The sequence below is a fragment of the Nomascus leucogenys genome, chromosome 6 (assembly GCF_006542625.1).
Source record: "Nomascus leucogenys isolate Asia chromosome 6, Asia_NLE_v1, whole genome shotgun sequence".
Classification (NCBI taxonomy): domain Eukaryota; kingdom Metazoa; phylum Chordata; class Mammalia; order Primates; family Hylobatidae; genus Nomascus; species Nomascus leucogenys.
The window spans coordinates 112,960,817-112,982,970 of record NC_044386.1 but is presented as its reverse complement, the minus strand read 5'-3'; the positions used below and the strand labels follow the sequence as shown (position 1 = coordinate 112,982,970).

Genomic DNA, 22,154 nt, shown 5'->3' with positions numbered 1-22,154 from the left:
TGGTCTCCATCTCCTGACCTTGTGATCCACCCGCTTCGGCCTCCAGTCTTTTTTTATCTGAGGGCTTCCCTGAGCCCAACACAGAGATCAGCATCCAACCCACTCCACCCACCTGAAAGGCCAGGATAATGGTCTCATTGCACCCTTTGAATACCTCCATTTCTCCTACCTGCTCATCAATTCTGATGACTAAGTCTAATTCACCTTGTATCCAAGGATAGTTTCTACCACAAGAGTATGTGCTCAGTGAGAGGTTTTGGGGCAAAACTGAGTTGAACATCACTGAGAGGAGAGATTTGATGAGATGTTAAGGAAGACAGTCCCTCTGTCCCTCTGGTATGGAGTACATACAAGCTTTGAAAGTTCTGATAAATTGTTAGCTTCACCTAAACAAGGCTACAGCTTCCAGGAAGGAGGAAAGCCTCTAGATGTCATTCTGTCCAGGTTAATACTGACCTAGACTTCAAAATAAGGCATCAGAAGGATCAGGGTTAAGCCATTCAGCAGTGGGTCAGTGCAGTGTCACATTTAGATTGATTGATTGATAGATAAAGTAGAGATAGATGATAGATAGAGACAGATAGATAGATAGATGAGCTAAATTAGATCATAGATGGAAAACAGACAAGCAGATAGAGGTAGGTGTATAATAAGCACATAGACAAATGTGGCTGTTTTGAGTTCCCAATTCTCCAATCTTTTGAGTTTAACCAAGAAAATAAAAAGGTAAAAGGTGTTACTAGGAGTGGGCATTTGAATTCAGTTAAGAATGTATGAAAACAAAGAAAAAACAGTACAACAAACAAAAATCACTTTATTGCCGGGCGCGGTGGCTCACACCTGTAATCCCAGCACTTTGGGAGGCCAAGGCGGGCAGATCACGAGGTCAGGAGATCGAGACCATCCTGGCTAACACGGTGAAACCCCGTCTCTACTAAACATACAAAAAATTAGCTGGGTGTGGTGGCAGGCGCCTGTAGTCCCAGCTACTCGGGAGGCTGAGGCAGGAGAATGGCATGAACCCGGGAGGCGGAGCTTGCAGTGAGCCGAGATTGCGCCACTGCACTCCAGCCTGGGCAACAGAGCGAGACTCCATCTCAAAAAATAAAAAATAAAAAATAACCACTTTATTAATTTGGGAATCATTCCAGGTACAACACACTTCTTTTAATTCCTCAAATGGACCATATTTCCTCCTGCAAGAGGGTTTTATTTCTACTACTTCCTGGGCTGACACAGAAATAAGACATGTGAGTTCAATTAGAGAAAGTGGTACAAGTGAGAGAGGGCATTTACCTAGAAGATGAGAGAAGTGGCATCTTTGAATAGCTCCTTTTCAACCCAAAGATATATGACTACAGATAATCAGAAAACTTCTCCTGGTTCTCACCTGGGCTCTGGTCACAGAGCAGTTCATTTGAGAGAGAGGGAGACAGAGAGAGAGGAGAGAGAAAGGAGAGAAGAGAGAAAGGAGAGGAGAGAAATGGAGGGGAGGAGGGAGAGAGGGGAGGGGAAGGGGAAGAGAAGAGGGGGAGGGGAGATGGGGAGAGGGAGAGGAGGAAGGGAAGGGGAGGGGGGAGAGGGGACAGGGAGGGGGATGGAGGAGGGGAAGAGGAGGAGGGGAAGAGGAGGAGGGGGAGGGGAAAGGGGAGAGGGGAAAGAGGAGAGGGAGGGGGGAGTGAGCAAAGGGGGAGAGAGGGAGGGGAAGAGAGGGAGGGGAGAGAGGGAGGGGGAGGGGAGAGGGAGGGGAGAGGGGAAGGCGAAAGGGGAGAGGGAAGAGGGGGAGAGGGAAGAGGGGGAGAGGGAAGAGGGGAGAGGGATGGGGAGGGATGGGGATGGAGGGGGACAGGGATAAGAGGGAGGGGGAAGAGGGGGAAGGGGTGAAAGAGGAGAGGGAGGGGGAGGGGAAGGGGTAGAGGGAGAGGTAGAGGAAAGGGAGAGAGGGGAGGGGGATGGAGAGGGGGGAGGGATGGAGAGGGAGGGGGAGGGGAGGGAGGAGGATGGAGGGGGAGGGAGGGGGAGGGGGATGGAGAGGGACAGGGATAAGAGGGAGAGGGAAGAGGGGGAGGGGGTGAAAGGGGAGAGGGAGAGGGGAAGGGGGAAGGGGTAGAGGGAGAGGTAGATGGAAAGGGAGAGAGGGGAGGGGGATGGAGAGGGGGGAGGGGGGATGGAGAGGGGGAGGGGGATGGAGAGGGGGGAGGGGGATGGAGAGGGGGAGGGGGGAGGGGGGGGGGTGGAGGGGGGAGGGGGTGGAGGGGGGGGAGAGGGGAGAGCGGACAGGGGAGGGGATGGAGGGGGACAGGGATGAGAGGGAGCGGGAAGAGGGGGAGGGGAAGAGGGAGAGGTGGACAGAGAGGGAGAGAGGGGAGGGGGATGGAGAGAGGGGAGGGGGATGGAGGGGGGATGGGGATGAAGAGGGAGGGGAGGGGGATGGAGAGGGAGAGAGGGGAGGAGGATGGGGAGGGGGAGAGGGAGAGGCAGATGGAGAGAGAGGGGGAGGATGGGGAGGGGGAGAGGGGGAGGGGGATGGAGAGGGAGAGAGAGAAGGGGGATGGAGAGGGAGAGAGAGAAGGGGGATGTAGAGGGAGAGGGGGGAGGAGGATGGGGAGGGGGAGAGGGAGAGGCAGATGGAGAGACAGGGGGGAGGATGGGGAGGGGAGAGGGATGGAGAGGGAGAGAGGAGAGGGAAAGGGGAAGGGAGATTGATTCCCTCCAAATGCTGTGACTGTCCTCTCAGTGTATGTAGCCAGGTGGAGGCCAACTGATAGGAGTGCCTAGAGAATGTGTCTTGCAGAGGTCAGCCTTTGCAATAACAGAGGAACCAAAATAAAAGAATATAAAACCAAATAGGCCAACAATTGGCACTACTAGTCAATTTCATACAGAAAAAATAATTACACTAGTATAAGTCATGTTTCTTACTTTAGACAGCAGACATATTAATACATACAACAGAGGGTCAAAAGAGAGGCTATGTAAGAGTATGTACTTATCTCAGTGAAAATTCATCTAAAGTAAGGATAATCCATAACTAAATAGCCATTGTAGTCAGACATAACACCTATATACACCCAAATAACAGCAGGGGGTGTGTGTGGGGTGTGTGTGTGTGTGTGTGTGTGTGAGAGAGAGAGAGACAGAATATGTGCAGTTTCTGAACACAAACAGTAATTTGTCAAAGCCATTTTTTATCACTGCTTTTTTGTCTTTATATTACACTATTTGATATAAGGTAAATAACCACTGTTAATATTTTTTAGCTCTTGAATTGTTACACAAAGTAGAAAAGAGGGAAATAAGGCTTGGAAACAAATCTGGTCACACCAAAGATTGTATGTAGTAAATACATAAAGAGAACTAGGTGTCTAATTCAACCCTATTAAATGAAATTCCCAATTCTTATTTAAATGCCCATTTTAAAAGGCTTTTGGGTGGAACCTGAACCTATTTTTAAAGGCAATCTCACTGTATTTACTATATTGAAATCCAGGGCTGAATAGTAAGAAAACAGTTGAAAAAAAGAATCTACAAAGGCCATTCAGGAACCTTTTGGATGATGCAAAATCACAGATTTATGGCATTAAGAAGCAATTATCTGAATAAAGTTATTATAAGAAAAAGATTCAGGTGACAAAGCTAATGATATTTTTAGGTAATACATTACTTAGGACTAGTAAAATTTTTAATACTCAGAGCTAAGTAACCTTCTTTATGTTAAATTATTACATAATATTAAATACAATGTGCAAATCCTAAAAGAGAACCTCATAATTTGAAAATACCAAAAGATAGGCCGACCAGGGTATTTCAACAACTTTTACAGATTGTTAATCAAGTGTCTATAAAGTCTCCATGTGACTAATTTCCATAAGCCAAATTAGACACGACCTGACTTTTCTCTTTAAAACTGTACATTCTCAGAAGCAAAAAGTCAACATAATTGAAATTTCTCAGTAAAATATCACTTGCATGCCTTGAATAAGAGCATAAGTAGCTTTCAAAAATTAATAAAGTGAACTTTATTTATCTAGGATTTTATTAAACATGTCTACTCGGGATGGGCGTGTATTGTATCCCTGAGCCCACTGCACTGAAGTCAAATTCGAGAAGCTATACCATGATGGCAAAAAAGCAAAAAAAGACAAACAGCTCAGTTCTAAGACACAACTCTGAAGTATACATATAAATACTGCTCTCCGGGATCTTCTGTTTCCTTCCTATTTTTGATAACTTTATCCAGGCCGTCAACATTCTTTCTATTCCCCCTCATTCGTTTGGCCATTCTTCCACAACCTCTCCTGTCCTCCCTAGACTCCAATATTCCCCAAGCTCACAATTTTTCTTTCTAGCCTTTATGTTCTTCCACAAACTGCCAGTGCCCTTCCACAGACCAAAGCTCCCTAACTAAAGATGGTTATTGATGTACAGTACCAGTGTTTTAGTGCAGCAGCAGAATCAATAAACCAGAAAATACTGCTTTGTCAGGCTTCACCAAAGCATTCTGGGAAACTTTACTGCTTTGGGTGGTTACAGAAACTCTTAATATGGGAGAGTGAGAGCTGGGCTTTGTCCTGTGGTGAGAAGTGATGTTCTTCTACCCTCTAGTGACTATAAAGGAATAAGGCAGATGTTGAAGGAATTTTTGACACGGCTCCGTGTTATTAGTTCTTGAATATTAATTTTATTACTAAAAAGAACCAGAGTCTTGGGAACGAAGTGAACTCATACGGTAACAAGACACCTTATGAGAATTATTTTAAAGTGTTCATAATGCAAAGTATTACTTATTTCAGTAAGTGTGAGTCAGAACTTTGTTTCCTTCGCATTTTCAAAAGCAAGATTTTAGAGTTTGCTTTCTTCTTAAGTGACTAGTAAAAGTCAGTTTAAAATTCTCTGTTTCTCTCCTTTGCTCTCTCGGTCTCTCATCTGCATCCAAACTCCAGTCTTTGAGCTGGCAGTGGCCCCAGTTTCAAACTCCTTATTATGTAGAGAAATAAGTAACTGAGGTACAGTGACATTAGAACTCAGAGCTGGCGTATTTGTGTGCACATATATGTGGGTGTGCAAATACAGGCATTCATAGAGATCATCTGTACATCTTCCGATCACACACACCACCACCACCACCATTCAGAAACTGAAGGAATAGTCTCAAATACTGCATCATTTCATAGGAATTATTTTGTTGTTATTTCTCCTTACAAAGTAGCAGTACTGCTAAATTAAGTTATAAATACTTTTTTGCTGTGTTTATTTTTACACTAATTTTCACATTTAGTCATTTATGTTACAATTGGCTACTTTAATAACTTCATAAACTAATAATGCATTCTTGCACCTTTTATAAATCAGACTGAAATGTATAATTGCTTAAAAAGATACTATCAATGTAAAAAATAAATAAGCAGCAATTGATGAGAAAGCTTTAAAGGAAATTTTACCAAAAAATTATAAACGGCTTTTTCAAAAGATATTAAAGAGACGTAAAAAGTATACCACATATTTCTTTCAACCTTTACATTGCCCCTACAACACCGATGCTAGTTTCCATCTCGTGGCAAATAACTTCCTAAAGGGACTAAATCTAACCATGCTAAACTCTAAATAATCCAAGCTTAATGAAGTGTAACACTCTAACATGGCCGGTCCATATAAAATGTCACCACTAAAACAAGAGTCAGCTCAAACATCTGGCAATACCCTTATTAAATAAAATTTTTAACGGAAGGTTGTTTTCTTATTCGTAACAGCAGTAAGAGGAAAAGAATTCTGTTTGACGTAAAGATTGGGTAGTATCTATCACGTAGTCGTTTGTGTTTGCTACAAAGTTTTTAACCAAATGATCTACAGGAAAAAAAAAAAGTATATTTACCTTGCTGGCACTTAATTGCTTCCGATTTGACCAACGCTAAAGATTGTATCCGTGGAATGGTGAAAATGGCAAAATAAAACAGAGGAAAATAGAATCATTATCAATGTAATTATATTAGGTTAGATGGTCCAGGTTACATTCAGATAAGTAACATCCAAATTCTGAGGTTATAGAGAAAGCACATTTGAGCAAGAAAATAGAAACAACAACAAACAGTCACATGTATGTGGTTGTGTTACATCATTTTCTCTAAGTATTCAGTATGAAAAAACAATGACATAAAAATACTGTTCGATCTTTAGAAGTACATTTTTAAAAATTATCTTAAAACACCATATTTTTCTCTCTAAAAAAATGGGTTTCTTCTGCTTAAACTACTCAGATATTATAAAAATGTTTAAGAAATTCATGACCACTGATAATTGATGTTTAGGTTTCTATAGTTTTAGATGCTAGAAAAAAATAATTCCATTTACTTTGAGTAAATCTCAATATTCAAAACACTAGAAAAAATATGAATAATTATTGCATAATTAAGAAAATGTGCTAATGCAGTATCTAAGGAAAAGGAAAAAATTTCTAAATAGCAAGAAACTTCACCACTGTTCTCTTTTGATCTCTCCTCTGTCATGCTAAGGCTGCTGAATTTTGTCTACAAATTCTCTCCAAGCAAAACCCTCTCATTACTCCTGTCACCATTCAGTACTGCAAAGCTCTACTGTGGCTGGTTAACCAGCTAACTGGTTGTCACAACTTGGATAAATTTGGGAGATTACAACTCAATTATAAACCTAATTGAGCAGACCACATTTACTATTTTTCTTAAGAAAAAAATACCTTTAGGTAAATGACTGATCCACTTTGCCAATATGTCTTCCCAATACATTAGAAACCAGAAAATTAATAGTCTTCAGGGGAAATCCACTTACATTGCATTGACCAGCAACTAGAAATGTTGGTACAGAAATGACTGAAAAATATTCTTCATTAACTACATGTCCCCCAGTGAAATTGTGAGTTCAACATTCAGCATATGACAGAGTTATAGGTACTATTACCTGGATATAAATATTAGGGGTTTTTGTTTGTATTTTCCTGAAATAGTGACAGATATTTTCACCCAAACCAACCACCAAAATTAATTACCACCTTTTAGGTACACAGGGCTATTTAGCCTTTTGACATATAGGAACACATTTGATATTTTTTTACAATTATACGAGATACAGCATGTAAAGAAATTGATGGAAAATGAGAACTACTATTCACTTCCTACAGTGCTACCAACGACCATATATTGAGTGTCTCTACCCAGTTCCAAGCACCATATTTGATAATTTCAATCTTCACAACCCTATAAAACAGACACTCTTTTTATCCTTGTTTCATTCATATATGAGGAATTTATAGCTTAGAGAGGTTAAAAAATTCTTTGAATTAACCAGACCACTGGTGGATCTAGGATTCAAACCCAGGCAGTCTGAGAACAGAGCTCATAATTTTAGCTACTGTTTTTTTCCTGTTTTTTGCCACAAAAAAGAACACAGAGCATGTTTGTCAGCCTTCCAGCCAGCGTCTTCCCTTCTGCCTGCACCATTCTCATACACATTTAAGTCCCTGGACATAAGAGTAAATTCATAAACATTTTGCACATACTGAGATTTTTGTCAGCTTGGTTCTTAAGCAACAAGCGCTACCTCAAAGATGATTGGAAGAAAAAGGGGTAAAAAAACTGAGAATTTAAACTGAAATCTCTCCACCAGAGTTTAAATTAAAGTGGAAATTTATAAACAAATTATCTCACTCAAATAATCTACTGATTTCCAGTCCCAAGTGCTAGTCATTCTCACTTAAAATCCCAATATAAAAATCTCTTTAAATATTAACTCAGACTCAATGAAAAGAACAAAGATTCTGATAATCTATTTTACCCCAAGGCTCCCAATATGCACTGTTAGCTGAATAACCACACATGGCCCAGAATAAATTATTCCTCAATTAATTTTCTTTGATCAAATATATAAATGGAAAAAAACTACCAATCAGAAGAGATAAGAGTAGGCAGTTTTCTATATTTCCATTATATATGTATATATGTTATATATACACACATATTTATCTCCATATGTATATGTACATAGGTATTCATATATATGTATATATGTATATGTATATATGGATCCATATATATGTGTATATATGTGTATATACATGTATCCATATATATACACACACATACATCTATATCTCCATATCCATAAATATGGATATAAAAATTCGCAAAGGTAGCTATTTGAATATGCAGCTATTTTCATGGAGAAATCAATTACCTTTACAAACCCAACTTGAATAAATATGGATTTGGAGATAAATATATATGTGTGTGTGTGTATATATATGGAGATATATATGTGTGTGTATATATAAATATATATGCGTAGAAATATATATGTGTATATATAAAGACATAAATATATATGTATGTGTGTATATATATGGAGATAAATATATGTGTATATATGGAGATAAATATGTGTATATATGGAGATAAATATATATTTGTCTATATATAAGAAGATAAATATGTGTGTGTGTGTATATATGGGGATAAAAATATATTTGTGTGTGTATATATAATCTATATATTGTACACTAGGCTTCTGCAAGACAAAGACAAAAGAAAATAAGGAAGCACATGAGTGAGTGGACAGACATTCTGACAAAGTCTTCAACATGGGAGGTGGGGAGTCAGAGGCAACCAGGCCTACATTAAGAGGAAACTATGGCTATTCTTCAGCCCTGAAAAGACAGTATCTTTGAGATCTTCTACAAAAACACCTCCAAGCTGTGTCTAGTATTAACTGTTCTGCAATTTGAAATAAATTGAAACTAAAATGGCATTATGTTAAAACTCCAAATTTTGACAATATTAAATATCTTTTAAGTGCCAACATTACTGCCAAACATAATCTAATATGCTACAGAAAAATTCACAAAGGCAGTCATTTGAATATGCAGCTATTTTCATGGCGAAATCAACCCCCTTGAATATATAAGAAATTTTTTGAAGATATCAGCTGGCAAGTTATCAACCACGTGATAAATAACTATTTAGATTGCATGCTATAACCTAGCCCCCAGCTCAAGTCACCAGTCACCTACTGTGTCACTGACACTGAACCCAGAGTCATAGATGCAGCAGCAATGCTGTCAAGCTGAAGAAGAAGCTAAAGAAAATCCCTGCTTCTTTAGGTGGTATGAGAAAAAATGCTTTTATTTTCAACATTAATTTAAGACATTTTAACATTAAAATATCTCTCTTATTGAGGTCGCAAGTGTCAACAGTGCCACTTTTTAAAAAGAAGTAATAAAAGGAATTCAAATTAAAAATAGCAGATATTTAGTTGAATCTTTGAAAAGGTAATTGAAAAGTCACACTACAGTTTTCCTACTGCTTTAAGCTATTTTCTCTGAGTTTACTAGTAAATCAGTCATGGTTTTCATCATAAAAAGCTACAACTAGAAGCATAAGTGATGTCAAAAGAAAAATATTCTCCTCACCCACCCCACTGCCTCAATTCAAGAAGCATTACTGAAGACCTAATTATAAATAGGCTTTATATTTTTATATTGGATTATAAACATGCTAAATTATAACACATCTTAAAAAGCAGGTACTTTAATTGGCTTTAAAAATACTTTCCAAATAAGTCATCATCAAAGATGCTTTTGTTCTAATATAGCCTTAGAATTATAAAATATAATCCCAAATAAAATAAGATTATGATTTGTATCCACATTTTTGCTCAAAAGAAGAGTCCCAATCATATTGTGACAAAGTCTAATGCTTCACTGATGTTACAGACATCTTTGATAGGTACTGTATCAACTAGAAATTTGCATGTACTAGACTAGAGAACATTAAAATTTGTACCTTCCCAAAAGAACTCCCAATGGAAAACTTGATAGCTAAAAGTAAAAGAAGAAAGAAAAAACCAAAATGCTGCAAATGTATGCCTGATCATCTTAATAACACAAAGGAAATAATTCCTTAACAAATTTCCTTTCTGGTTCCTTAAAGAAGAGCATTGTATTAAAAAACAGATATTTTAAGACTCCATAAAATGTTCCCCCACCAAAGTAATTGCAAAAATATCAGTCATCTGCTAGCTATCAAGGGACAATTGCAATGAACCATTTCAAAATGACAAAATGAGTGGTTTCAAAAGAATAGAAGGTCCCACTTACATGTCTCTTGAAATCACCCTGTTTTACCACTAGGTTCAAATTTAAGACGATCACTCCCATGTCATCTTCCAAACTGTTTGGATCTTCCAGTTTTAAAATACATTCAGTTGTTCTACAAGCAAAAAGCAACAAATAATGCTATCACTTATTGACAGGACTGTATTGACCTACACGCATCAGGAGCTTATGGTAAAATCTCTTACCTCTGAATAAGGATTAGACACAATGTTAAGAAAGCACAAAATTTACTGAAAATAAAACAGTTACATTCAGAGTAGAGAAACTGTTTGGCATTGTTTAATTCAACAGTTGGTTAACTGATCCCCATCCCCTACCACCCAAATAAAATGTAAACACTTGTTTTAATTTTAAGTTATGTTAATGAAACTGAATATTAACAAATCAAAGTACGAAACCCAATACACACTTTAGAATGCATTATAAACTACTTAACATCTGACTAATATATTTGGCACCTGGAAAGCAAAAATCCTTAAAAATACACTGAGAGTTATAACACTTTAAAGCTCTCTTTCATTTGTTCAGATTTGTTGTTTTTGTCATTTGACCTCAACAAGCACCATTTAACATTATCGTAAGTTCCCTCGAAAATTCATCAATAACAATTAAAAAGTAAAAATACGGTACCTGTTAAGCTCAAGATCACTGAGAATGACAAATGCAGAACCCATGAAATCAGATTTGGTTAAATCTCGATCATATACCTACAAAAGGACATAGGTCAATAACACATTATTATAGTAAACCAACCGAGTTTATCAAATTATTAACAAATGCAATAGGTTGGAAATTTTGAAATCAGTCTTTCAGATCTTGAAATACTTTGCATAGTATAGTTAAAGAGAAAGTTAGTCAAGCCAATGCAGAGAACAAAATTATTCAATCTTGCCCATTTTGCCTACTATGATCAAAATAACAGCAACAGTTTCTTTTAAGGCAGTCTTTATATCCATTGAAATGTTATGCACAATGGACCACTCTCTGTAGTTTAAATAGTCTGTCATTAAAATTTAGTATTTTCCACAGTGAGCAGATCTGCCAATTAAATAGAAATTTGCTAAATTTTCTATAGCAATCTCATCCTGCACTCAACTCATGCAGTTTTAACCCAGATGTTGTAGCAATTGATGCTTACAACTGGTGGCTTGAAGCTCTATTAAGTATAAAGATATTCCTAATGTGAAAGGCTTTAGTACTTGTCGCCACTGCACTACCACTAATAATTCTTCCACATTTGGTAGATTGAAACACAATCAATGTAGATATTATTTTCACTCTAATTTTCACTGGAGTGTATCTCATTGATTGAAGAGAAACAGTTTCAACAAACAGTATGAGGAATTTTTTCTATATTATTACTTTTAATCTGTCCTAATAAAAGAATTAATTTTGGCAGGTTCACTTCTAAGAGGACATGAGAAACTGCTGAGAAATGTTTTTAATAAAGGAGCAGATTTGAAAGCCATCTGTGATTACCTTCACACGTAGCTTTTGATCAAGGCTTTGTATTGGCAATACAACTATCTCATCCCATACTGGGTTCAAGTTCTTATATATGACTTTACTTTTGTACAGCGTCTTCCCATTCAGCTTAAATTTCACATAAGGATCACTTGTGCCTTTAAAAGAAAAACAAAACAAGACAGAATTTTAAAATACATGTAAAAGCCTGGGACTTTCATTAAATAAAGATCCTTTCCCCACTCCCCAGGCTACTGTCTCCCTGCACAGGGATTAAAGGCCTCGGAGGTGGAGGACAGAGGGAGATATGAAACAATTTGGGGTAAATGAATGATTCTTTTTTCCCTTTAGTGGTAGACTATAAATGGGCTCCTTGAGTAATTTTTATTTTGTTTCATTGTGGGTAGGTCACTCCTATACTACTCGCAAAAATTCAAGAAGTAAAATCTACCAGCACAAGCTAACAGGGTCAGAAGTCTTAGCAAGAAACCCACACCCTCCTAGGAACTGCAGCAAGTCAGTGAAAAGTGAAAGAAATCAGTTTCAAACATTTAGCCAGATGGCTGCTTCAACAGAATCCTATACTCGAAAATATAATCATAATAAATAAAATCTCTGGAATCACTGGCTCAAAAGATGGCACGATGGGGCTACAAGTGAAACTGGAGGCGTAGAGATTAAATTGACAAAGTTGCCATTCTTTGCTGCCTCCCCGCACCTGCACTAAAGCAGCCAACATTGTCTCAGCCAGGCCAGCTGAACTCCACATCAGCCAGGCCCTCAGCTGGCCTCAGCGCTGACACGGCTGACCCGCCTGGCTCCTCCCTGGGAGCTTTGAAACAGACGCCAAAAGAAATGAATAATGTCCCTCCAGTTACTCTGCCCAAAGCAAAAAGAAGGGCTGATGGCAGACCCTCCTCCACACTTTTCAGATCAATGGAAGTAAAAAAAATAAAATAAAATGCCTGCAAACATAATACATGAATTATGTATTGTGCATGTGTTACATGCATGTGCGTCACATGATACAATGCTTGGAATACACTTGTTCATGAACGGTGGAAGAAGAAGGCACAAATGAATGAGCAATCAATGAGGAGATAAATGAAGGCCAGCTGATAACGCTACAAAGAAAGAAAATCTAATTTGGGGAGTTATGATACTATAGTTAATTTTGAAACACGGCACAGTGAATAAGCATACAAAGACCAACAGCCCAGTCTGTTCACTGATATCTCCCCTGTGCCTTGGACAGTACCCAAGACAGGCCCCCAGAATATTTACTGAAATGAATTGCTGATAGCAACAACACGCCAACACAGTCTAGGAATATTATATCAAAAATTAATTAGGCTACTCTATCACAACATTTATCAAATCATTAATATCCATCATGCATTACTTCAATCTTTTATTTTTTCAGCTCCTTTTAATATTTCTATTTAGCTCCAGTACTAAAAATTACTGAAAATGGAATGCACTACATTTCCCAGCTATTTGAACTGAAATTAACATCGCTATGAAGTAAAATAGCAGCCATGATTGAAAAGCCTTACTAGATTAAGTAAGGCATGATTTTGAGAAGTCAGCTTTCCAGAATTGCAAGCGTACTAACTTTAAACAAAAATTAAATAAGCTGCAAATAGATACATATACATAGTCAAATCTCACATTTTAAGTTTGATAACATAGGAATAGAAGCCCATCAGTCTTTAAACTTGGGCACACACACACACACACACACACACACGCCGTGTTCAGGGGCAGTTCTGAGAACAGTAAAAATGAATGCATTCACAGCCATTCAGTGAAATGCTCACTAGTGAGAGTACAGTCGCCCACCCCCTCCCTCCTATAGCAGAAGAGAACACCTCTGGCGAGGCAGACTTTAACAATCATTCTGATATATATATATATATATATAAAAAAGTGGGGGAAAACTATAATAAAAAGAGGCCTTTAATTAAATGAAATTGCCACTCTGGGATCAGGCCTTCATGCTTGTCAGCGTAGTCTCAAAATAAACATCTCAAAACTAGGCCTCAGTGGTGTCAGTTTCTCACAGGCAAGGCATACTGGGTAATCCCCAGGCATCTTGACAGCTACATAATGTTCAAACTGTTTCACGGGTGAATGGCGGCAGTTGCGTGAAAGAAAATATTAATGTCTGGAATTAATAGAAAAAGGGACCGGGGTTTACAAAGCCAAACAAGGAAAGAGGGTGTCAAGTTAGTGCCGCGTTAATTGTTAGGGAAAATTTGAGAGAAGGGGGAGCACATTGTGATTTTCTCTCTGAGCCTAAGTGCCTCACTGTCAGGGAAGTGACATCTCAACTAGGCAGCTTCTGAAAAGGGGTCGGCCGCTCAGGAATGCAACTCCCAGATTATACAAATGATGAGATGACACCTGAATGGGTGGACTTTAACCTTGTTCACTGGGAGCTTCAGAAACAATGAGGCTCTTGTGGTAGTGTGGTGCTCGGCGAGGAGAATGAAGCCAGGAGTCCAGAGACGGTGCCTCCATTCTGGGGCCGTCACCAATTCTGCCATGTGGACCTGATGGAGTCCGTCAGCCTCCGACGTAGACTATCGAGATGTTAAGCATTCATGGCCCGAGTGTCCTGCTCCATTCTAAACACACAGCGGCACATATATACATACATATACACACACACACACACACACATATGCACATACATATATATACACATACATATATATGCACATACATATATATATATATGCTAAGCAAAACTAACAGCCAGTCATCAGTCCTCTAAAAATGTTGCACCCACTTCCCTTCCTAACGACCACATGTGACAGCCCTTGTTTCTACCCCTGCCCACTGACACTATGGGTCATCATGTCTCCCTCGATGCTGCATCTGTCAGGCATGCTAATGTGCCACAAACAGCTTCCAGCCATTTCTGAGCATGGCTCCATGCTGAGCACTCCAGGAGGTTACAAGGTGCATCCATCCCAGATCCTGCTCTTCTTCACCTAAGGGGCAGCAGGCAACCCAGAAATATAACAAAAAGTCCAAGAAGGAAGTGTCCCAACAGAAGTGGACCTGGGAATGAAGATGGCTCATAGGTGGGAAAATTAGTTCTAGCTGGAGTACCAGTGGAGGCTGCAATAAAGAAGATGGGAATTGAAACACGGGTGGATCAGAACAGGCAGAGAAGGAGGTCATTCCAGTAGGAGGCATCTGCTCTAACAGCGAAGGAGGGAAGGAGACTCAAAATGACTAGAGTGGTGTGGTGCCGAGCATGCATTTCAATCTATCCAGAGATTGAGGGAAAAACATATAATGAGAAATAAAGTTGTAAAAAACAGATGAGTCAGAGGCCCAAGCAGCCTATAAAAGCAAAATAAGGAGTTTTGTTAATAATCTGTAAGGAATACAGGTGTTTTTCCTCTTCTCCCTTTTTTAATTTTTAAGAAAAGTAATACATGCACACAACTCTGAAAGGGATGAAAAGTAAAATCTCTAGTACTCTTCGCGGATTCTCATTTGTCTAATATACCCACCATAAATAGTTTCTTGGGCATTTTACAGGAAACAAAATAGAATTGTTTTTAGTGGACTCGTGCTTTCACAACTAACATTCCTTGGAGCTCTGCTCATACCAGCAATATAGATCAACTGTTTTTTAAAAAAACTAACTGAATATATTTTCATTGCATTGTGTTAGTTTACGTAACTAGTTACTAAATAATGGATATTAATATCTTTTCCAATCTTATTAACTAGTACAAACAATACTACAATAGGCATCCTTCTATAATTATCTTGGAGTCCGTAAGTGATTATATTCAGAGGAAAATTTTAACAATGAAACTGCTGGAGAAATGAATATGAAGGGCCCATGGTTTTGTCTTTTGCTTATGGATTTAAATGAGCCCCTTTATTATGGAAATCAATCAGCCATTGACTATAAGTCTTGTCAGAATTTGTTTAGACTTATGTTATTTCTGACAATAAGTGATTTTCATTTTTATTTCATCAAATTTACCTAGGTTGTATTTATGGCTTTGTAGTTTAACATCCTGTTTAGAAGCCATGTTGTACAAAATTTTAAATTAATTCAGCTATGTTTTCTTCCACTGACTTTATAGTCTTTCTTCCTTTTTTTTTTTTTTTTTTTTTAACACCACTTAAGCCTTTGGCTCATCTGGAATTATTTTAATACGAAGAGGGAAGGAAATTCAGGTTCATTCACAAGCAGCAGGGTAAAGTGTTCAGAGCCAAGGTTTAGAAATATAAATCTGACAGCAGCTTATAATTTAGAATAAAGAAGAAAGAGGGTAAAGCTAGGAAACCTGGTAGCTGAGAAAATATAGCAACAGAGAGTTGAGGACTGAGGAGAAAGCTGGGACCAGACCACAAGAAGGACCTACTCAAGGTTTCAGAAAGTCCCCTAAAAAGCACTTCCATAGAACTTCATCTGAGGGGCACTCTGTGGACGGGAAAGGGGATGTGATCCAAACCATTTAGAAAAGCTGCTTACTATTTCCTGGCCTAGAACTTTCATAATATAGAGTAAAATATTAAACTATGTTAAGAAATGCAGTACAGACAAATAACAGGCTGGATACAGTGGCTCACACCTATAATCTCAGCACTTTGAGAGGTCAAGGCAGGAGGATCACTTGAGGCCAGGAGTTTGAGACCAGCCTGAGCGACACAGTGAGACCCCATCTCCACCAAAAAAAAAAAAAAAGTTTCAAAAAATTAGCTGGTTGTGGTTGCATGTGCCTGTGGTCCTAGCTACTCAGAAAGCTGAAGCAGGAGAATTGTTAGAGCCCAAGATTTAGAGTTTACCATGAGCTAGGATTATGCCACTGCACTATAACCTGGCTAACAGAGCAAGACCCTGTCTCTCTAAACAAACAAAATCAAAAAACACCTTAAAGTTTTTTACTCCATATTTTAAAAATGTATTTACATATAGAAAACATTATTTGGACCACCTATGTTATTAAATTTCTCCAAATCACAGCTCCTTTGGAAGGTAAGATTAATGCCCAGAGGTGCCTAATATGCCTGGTAGATGGATTATACTTATGTGATGAATGAATGAATAAATTTTGAAGTTAGATGGACATGGTGAATTAAAGTCTCAGACCTTCCTTTTACTAACTATATAACTTTGGGCCATTTACTCAGCTTCCTTATGCTGTAATATCTTCACTTGTGAGATAGAAAACTATCAACTTCAAGGGATCATTTTGAGAACTGAATGATCCAATACACGTCAATGATAACAGGCTTCGGTCATTTGCTGAGAATGCCTCACGAGTGCTATTTTTAGTATCACTACTGAAGTTATAAAGGGGAAGAGTGTATGACAATGCATGCAGCAGAAATTATTCATTTATTTTACTTTAATTTTCCAAGTTAATGTACACTAATTTGTTTCTGTAGTTTCTTCTATTGCCACCTCTAAACGTGTGAAATTTGTATCATCTTCTCTTAAGTTTGATAGAAAATTCCTTATCTTACTTACTTCTCACAGGGATTCTGTGTGATTTGGGAACATTTCTATAAAATAATCTGAGCTGTCCTAGAAGGAAAGAGCTGTATAAAAACTAAAAATCACTAAGTTCTCATAAGGACTGGCTGCTTCCTTACCTACTGTCGTATTCACTGACGATTTCAGAGCACTGTCGAGATACAATTGATAAAAATAACAGGCAGCTCAGTAAGGACCCATGGCAACTCAAGTCTATCATCAGGAAAGAGTCACCAAGAACTATAGAATTTGAAGATTTTGTTCTCCCTTTGATTTTACTTATCATTTTTAGGAACTCTTACCACCTCGAGAGTGCTATTGAAGAACATGGCTGGTACTAGCACAAATGGTGAACAGAAACAGTCAATATCACATTGAATGGCTCAAGAACAATTGTTAATATGCAAATAAAATGAACCTATAATGCAGCTCTAATTACAAACAACTTCTCTTTGCTTTTTTTTGATATAACTCATGGCAATGGTTAAAAAAAAAAGTTTTTAAAAAAGAAAAACTATTCCCATCTAGAAAAGCTTAATAAGCTGATACGTACTTAGAATTTATATGCTTCAATGTAGACTTATCACAAAAAGGGATCAGTCTTTATACAGTATTATTTACCTGCTTTCTTCAATTAATAAGACATCAGAATTCTTATACGCCTTGTTCCAAGACAGAGACTTGCTCTGTCGCTTAGGCTGGAGTGCAGTGGCATGATCTCGGCTCACTGCAACCTACTCCACCTTCTGGGTTCAAGCAATTCTCCTGCCTCAGACTCCCAAGTAGCTGGGATTACAGATGCCCGCCACCAGGCCCGGCTAATTTTTGTCTTTTTAGTAGAGCCCAGGTTTCATCACATTGGCCAGGCTGGTTTCGGATTCCTGACTCGAGATCTGCCTGCCTCAGCATCCCGAAGTGCTGGGATTGCAGGCATGTAATTTAAATATAAAACCACACCTGGCCCATAAATATATTTCTACGATTCAGTTTAATGTTCACTTTAGGTGCATATCTGTGCATATATATGTAGAAACTTACCATGTAACATTTTTTAAAAACTAGCATTCCTAATTTGGACTAAAAATCCACTACGTTGAATACAAAAGCATTATTTGTAGGAAAAGCTTACTTATTTGCTATCAGCAAAGCATGATTGCCAAGTTATAAAATTTGGCCATGCAATTTATCCAAAAGAAATTTGCCTTTAGTTTGAAAAATTTTCTAATCAAATGAATTTCCCAAAGTAGTTGTTTGCTCATGAAAGGAAATTATCACCATATTTTTACACTAAGTTCACATTTCGGAATATCTGATAACTTTCTTTGGGAGAGCTTAAGATTTCAAATTCAAGTCAACAATTATTTACCAGCTCTTTAGGGACACTGAGCTACATATATAAAACTCCAATGACAAAAATAGTATTTGGAAACATATAAAAAGTATATATTTTAAATTTTTTATTTAATAGGGTAAGAGTAATAAGTGACTATTCTATTTACACACATACATTTGTAGTCTTCTGAATATATACACATATTTAGGATCTTCTCTTTTTGTTGGGAAAAGAATCAGGCCTGAGCTTCTTTTAGATGGAATCTGTAAGTTCTGACTTTGACACCGGAAAAAATAAAAATAAAAAAGTTGTTTCTAAGTTTTGAACAGGTGCTGCTGGCCTCTTACAGTAGAGCTGAGCTACTCAGCTCTAGTGCGGCACTTTTAATTGACCTCTTCAGAAACCCTAATGGACATTATGGAAATTTACAGGACATTTTTCCTCGGCCATCTGAGAAAGAAGGAACTTCTCCCGTGCAGAGAAAAATCTATATTACTTCAGATAGTGGTAGATTCAAAGCTAGCAGAATTCCAAGCCAGTGGTTTTATAAACCAAAATAAACAGAACATGCACATTCCCAGGCTTATCATGGCCCATCTTTCTTTTGCAGATAAGGGCCGCATGCTTCTCACAGCTGTCTTAGATACCAACCACAGAACAGTTTCTTCCCCAGTCTTCTACTGGCCTTCCTGTCTATGTTTTGCCATTTAGCACACTCTGATTGAACTATTCCTGAACTTCTCTCCCAAATAAAATGGACTTCCTTCCTCTAAATGGACCTGCCATGTATAACATCTCATTGGCTCCTCGGGCAAGGTCTGCCCATGGACAGACCCTGAGATGTAATAGCTCCAAGCAATTTACCAAAGCCCAATTTACTGGAAGAATTTCCAATGACCAATATACAGTGAAATCAATGACCTGAAATTTTCAATGTTACTAAAACTTGTTTAACTATTTATAAAGTTTATAGCAACTTATAGAGGATAAACAATGAGACATAAGGCAGGTCTAGGGAACTGGGGAAGGAGGTTCTCCTCCGTCTTTGGATTCTTCCCTGCACCACAGCCCCCCTGAACTTCCTCAGCCCCACCCCATACCATCCCAGACCTCCACATACCTCCCCTGCCTTCTCCTACTCTCAGTCCCTCCCCCACCTCTTCGCATAACATCTTGTCTTTTTCTGTCCTTACACTTCCCCTTTGTGGGTCTGCAGCTTAAGTTATGATATATTCAGTCTCTTCTCTCATTTATTGTTTTGGCTTGACACAAATTAAATATTGTTTAAAATGCTCTTTTGGCTTTGTCTTTATAACCCATCAACTAACATGACCCAGAGACCTTCAAAAGCTATTTTTAAAAGTTCCCATCCAATATTTTTGTGAATATCAATAGCTATAACTTCACAAATAGAAGAGGAAAAACACTGTCAATATATTAACATGATAAATTCAGTAATTTCAGTGAATTGGTCATTTGGTTGAATAGATGATTGAACCAATTGGCTTTTGGCAAAGTGTTCATTAAAAACATATGCCTGGGCTGGGCGTGGTGACTCATGCCTGTAATCCCAGCACTTTGGGAGGCCGAGGCAGGCGGATTGCTTGAGCTCAGGAATTCAAGACAAGCCCGGGCAACATGGCAAAATCCCACCCCTACAAAAAATACAGAAATTAGCCAGGCATGGTGGTGCACAGCTTTTGTCCCAGCTACTTGGGAGGCTAAAGTGGGAGGACTGCTTGAGCCTGGGAGGCAGAGGTTGCAGTGAGCCAAGATTGTACCACTGCACTCCAGCCTGGGCAACAGAGTGAGACCCTGTCTCAAAACAAACAAACAAACACTCCCATATGCCTGCATCTCTATTCTTGGTCACCCCAATAAGGGTGTGAACTTCGGCTTAGAGACCTCATACATGGTTGTCCCTGTAACACCAAAAAACGATGGCCCCATGTAAAGTTAGAAGAAGGCAATGACAACATAGAAAAAAGGGAGAGGACAGGCAGCAGCTAGAATACTGCATTAAAAAGAGACCAGAAAGGTTTAGAGGAGAAAAAAAAATAAGAAAGGAGTAAGCTAGAGAATCAATGAATACAGTTGCTTAGAATCTCTATAAAGGGTGAAATCTACAAGATCTCTATGCATATTAGTAATCTGTGTTCCAGAAATCCATTATTACCAAAGCATACATGATTACTGATACTCTCGCATTCTCCTTATTAAAAATTACTAAAAATAATCCCCCACCCAAGCTACTATTTAAGCATAAATCTAAGTCTAAGAAAATGGACACCAGCCTTTATAGAAAAAAGTAGAACAAGACCAAAATTCAAGAATAACATTAACATGGAAATGATCTCCTTTAATCCTACAAAAGGAGATAGACATGCTTTACACTGCTTCTTTAAGGATGAGGAATACTTTTCAGCCTTATAAAAGGAGATCCTGCCATTTGCAATGACATGAATAAACCTGGAGGACTTTACGCTAAGTGAAATAAGCCAGGCATAGAAGAAACATGCCGGCCGGGCGCGGTGGCTCACGCTTGTAATCCCAGCACTTTGGGAGGCCGAGGCGGGCGGATCACGAGGTCAGGAGATCGAGACCATGGTGAAACCCCGTCTCTACTAAAAATACAAAAAAATTAGCCGGGCGTGGTGGCGAGCACCTGTAGTCCCAGCTACTCGGAGAGGCTGAGGCAGGAGAATAGCGTGAACCCGGGAGGAGGAGCTTGCAGTGAGCCGAGATCACGCCACTGCACTCCAGCCTGGGTGACAGAGCGAGACTCCGTCTCAAAAAAAAAAAAAAAAAAAAAAAAACAAAGAAAAAACATGCCACGTGGTCTTCTTTCATATGTGGTATCTAAAAAGAAATCAAATACACACAAACAAAAAGTAGAAGACTTTTTTCCAAGTGAAGGGGAGCAAAGAAATAGGGTGAAGTAGGTCAAAGGCACCGAGGTGCAGTTATGTAAAATGAGTAAGTCTGGAGACCTACCATACGCTGAGGACTCTAGTTAATGGAAGGGTATTGTATATTAAAAATGTATTAAGAGAATAGATTTTAAGTGCTCTTACCACCCACAAAAAAGTAACTATGTGATGATGGATATGTTAATTGGCTTCACTGTGGGAAGCATTTCACTGTGTGATATGGTTTGGATGTGTGTCCCCATCCACACCTCATATTGAGACGTAATCCCTAATGTTGGAGGTAGGGCCTGGTGGGAGGTCATCTGGTCATGGTGGTGGATTTCTCACGAATGGCTCTGCATCATCCCTCTTGGTAGTGTCTTCATGACAGTCAGTGAATTCTCAAAAGATCTGATTGTTTAAAAGTGTGTGGCACCTCCCTGCTCTCTCACTCTTGTTCCTGCTCTGGCCATGTGACATGCTTGCTCCCTGGAAGCCATGACTGTAAGCTCCTCAGAAGCCAGCATCATGCTTCCTGTACAGCCTGTGGAACCATGAGCCAATTAAGGCTCTTTATCTTTATATCCAGTCTCAGGTATTTATAGCAATGCAAGAACAGACTACTAATACACTATGTATATCAAAACATCATGTTGTGCCTTAAATACATGTAATAAAAATTTTTTTTAAAGGATGAGGGAAGTTAGAAAGTTCAGAGCTGAGCCTTGAACCCAGATTGTTTTCACTCTAAAGGCTTCAGAACTACAGTAATTTTACAAAATAGCCCCCAAATTC

General features: G+C 38.7%; 1 protein-coding gene across 1 annotated transcript in view; it reads right to left on the bottom strand.

Annotated features, from left to right (window-relative positions):
* The window catches only part of MCTP2 (multiple C2 and transmembrane domain containing 2), a 257,936-nt gene that overhangs the window by 139,392 nt on the left and 96,390 nt on the right, over positions 1–22,154 (bottom strand). The window contains exons 5-8 of the mRNA XM_030815066.1: positions 11,618–11,760; positions 10,769–10,845; positions 10,121–10,232; positions 5,873–5,908 (exon numbers count right to left, since the gene is read on the bottom strand). Of these exons, the coding sequence (XP_030670926.1) occupies positions 5,873–5,908; positions 10,121–10,232; positions 10,769–10,845; positions 11,618–11,760 (368 nt within the window). The remainder of the gene's footprint in view (positions 1–5,872; positions 5,909–10,120; positions 10,233–10,768; positions 10,846–11,617; positions 11,761–22,154) is intronic.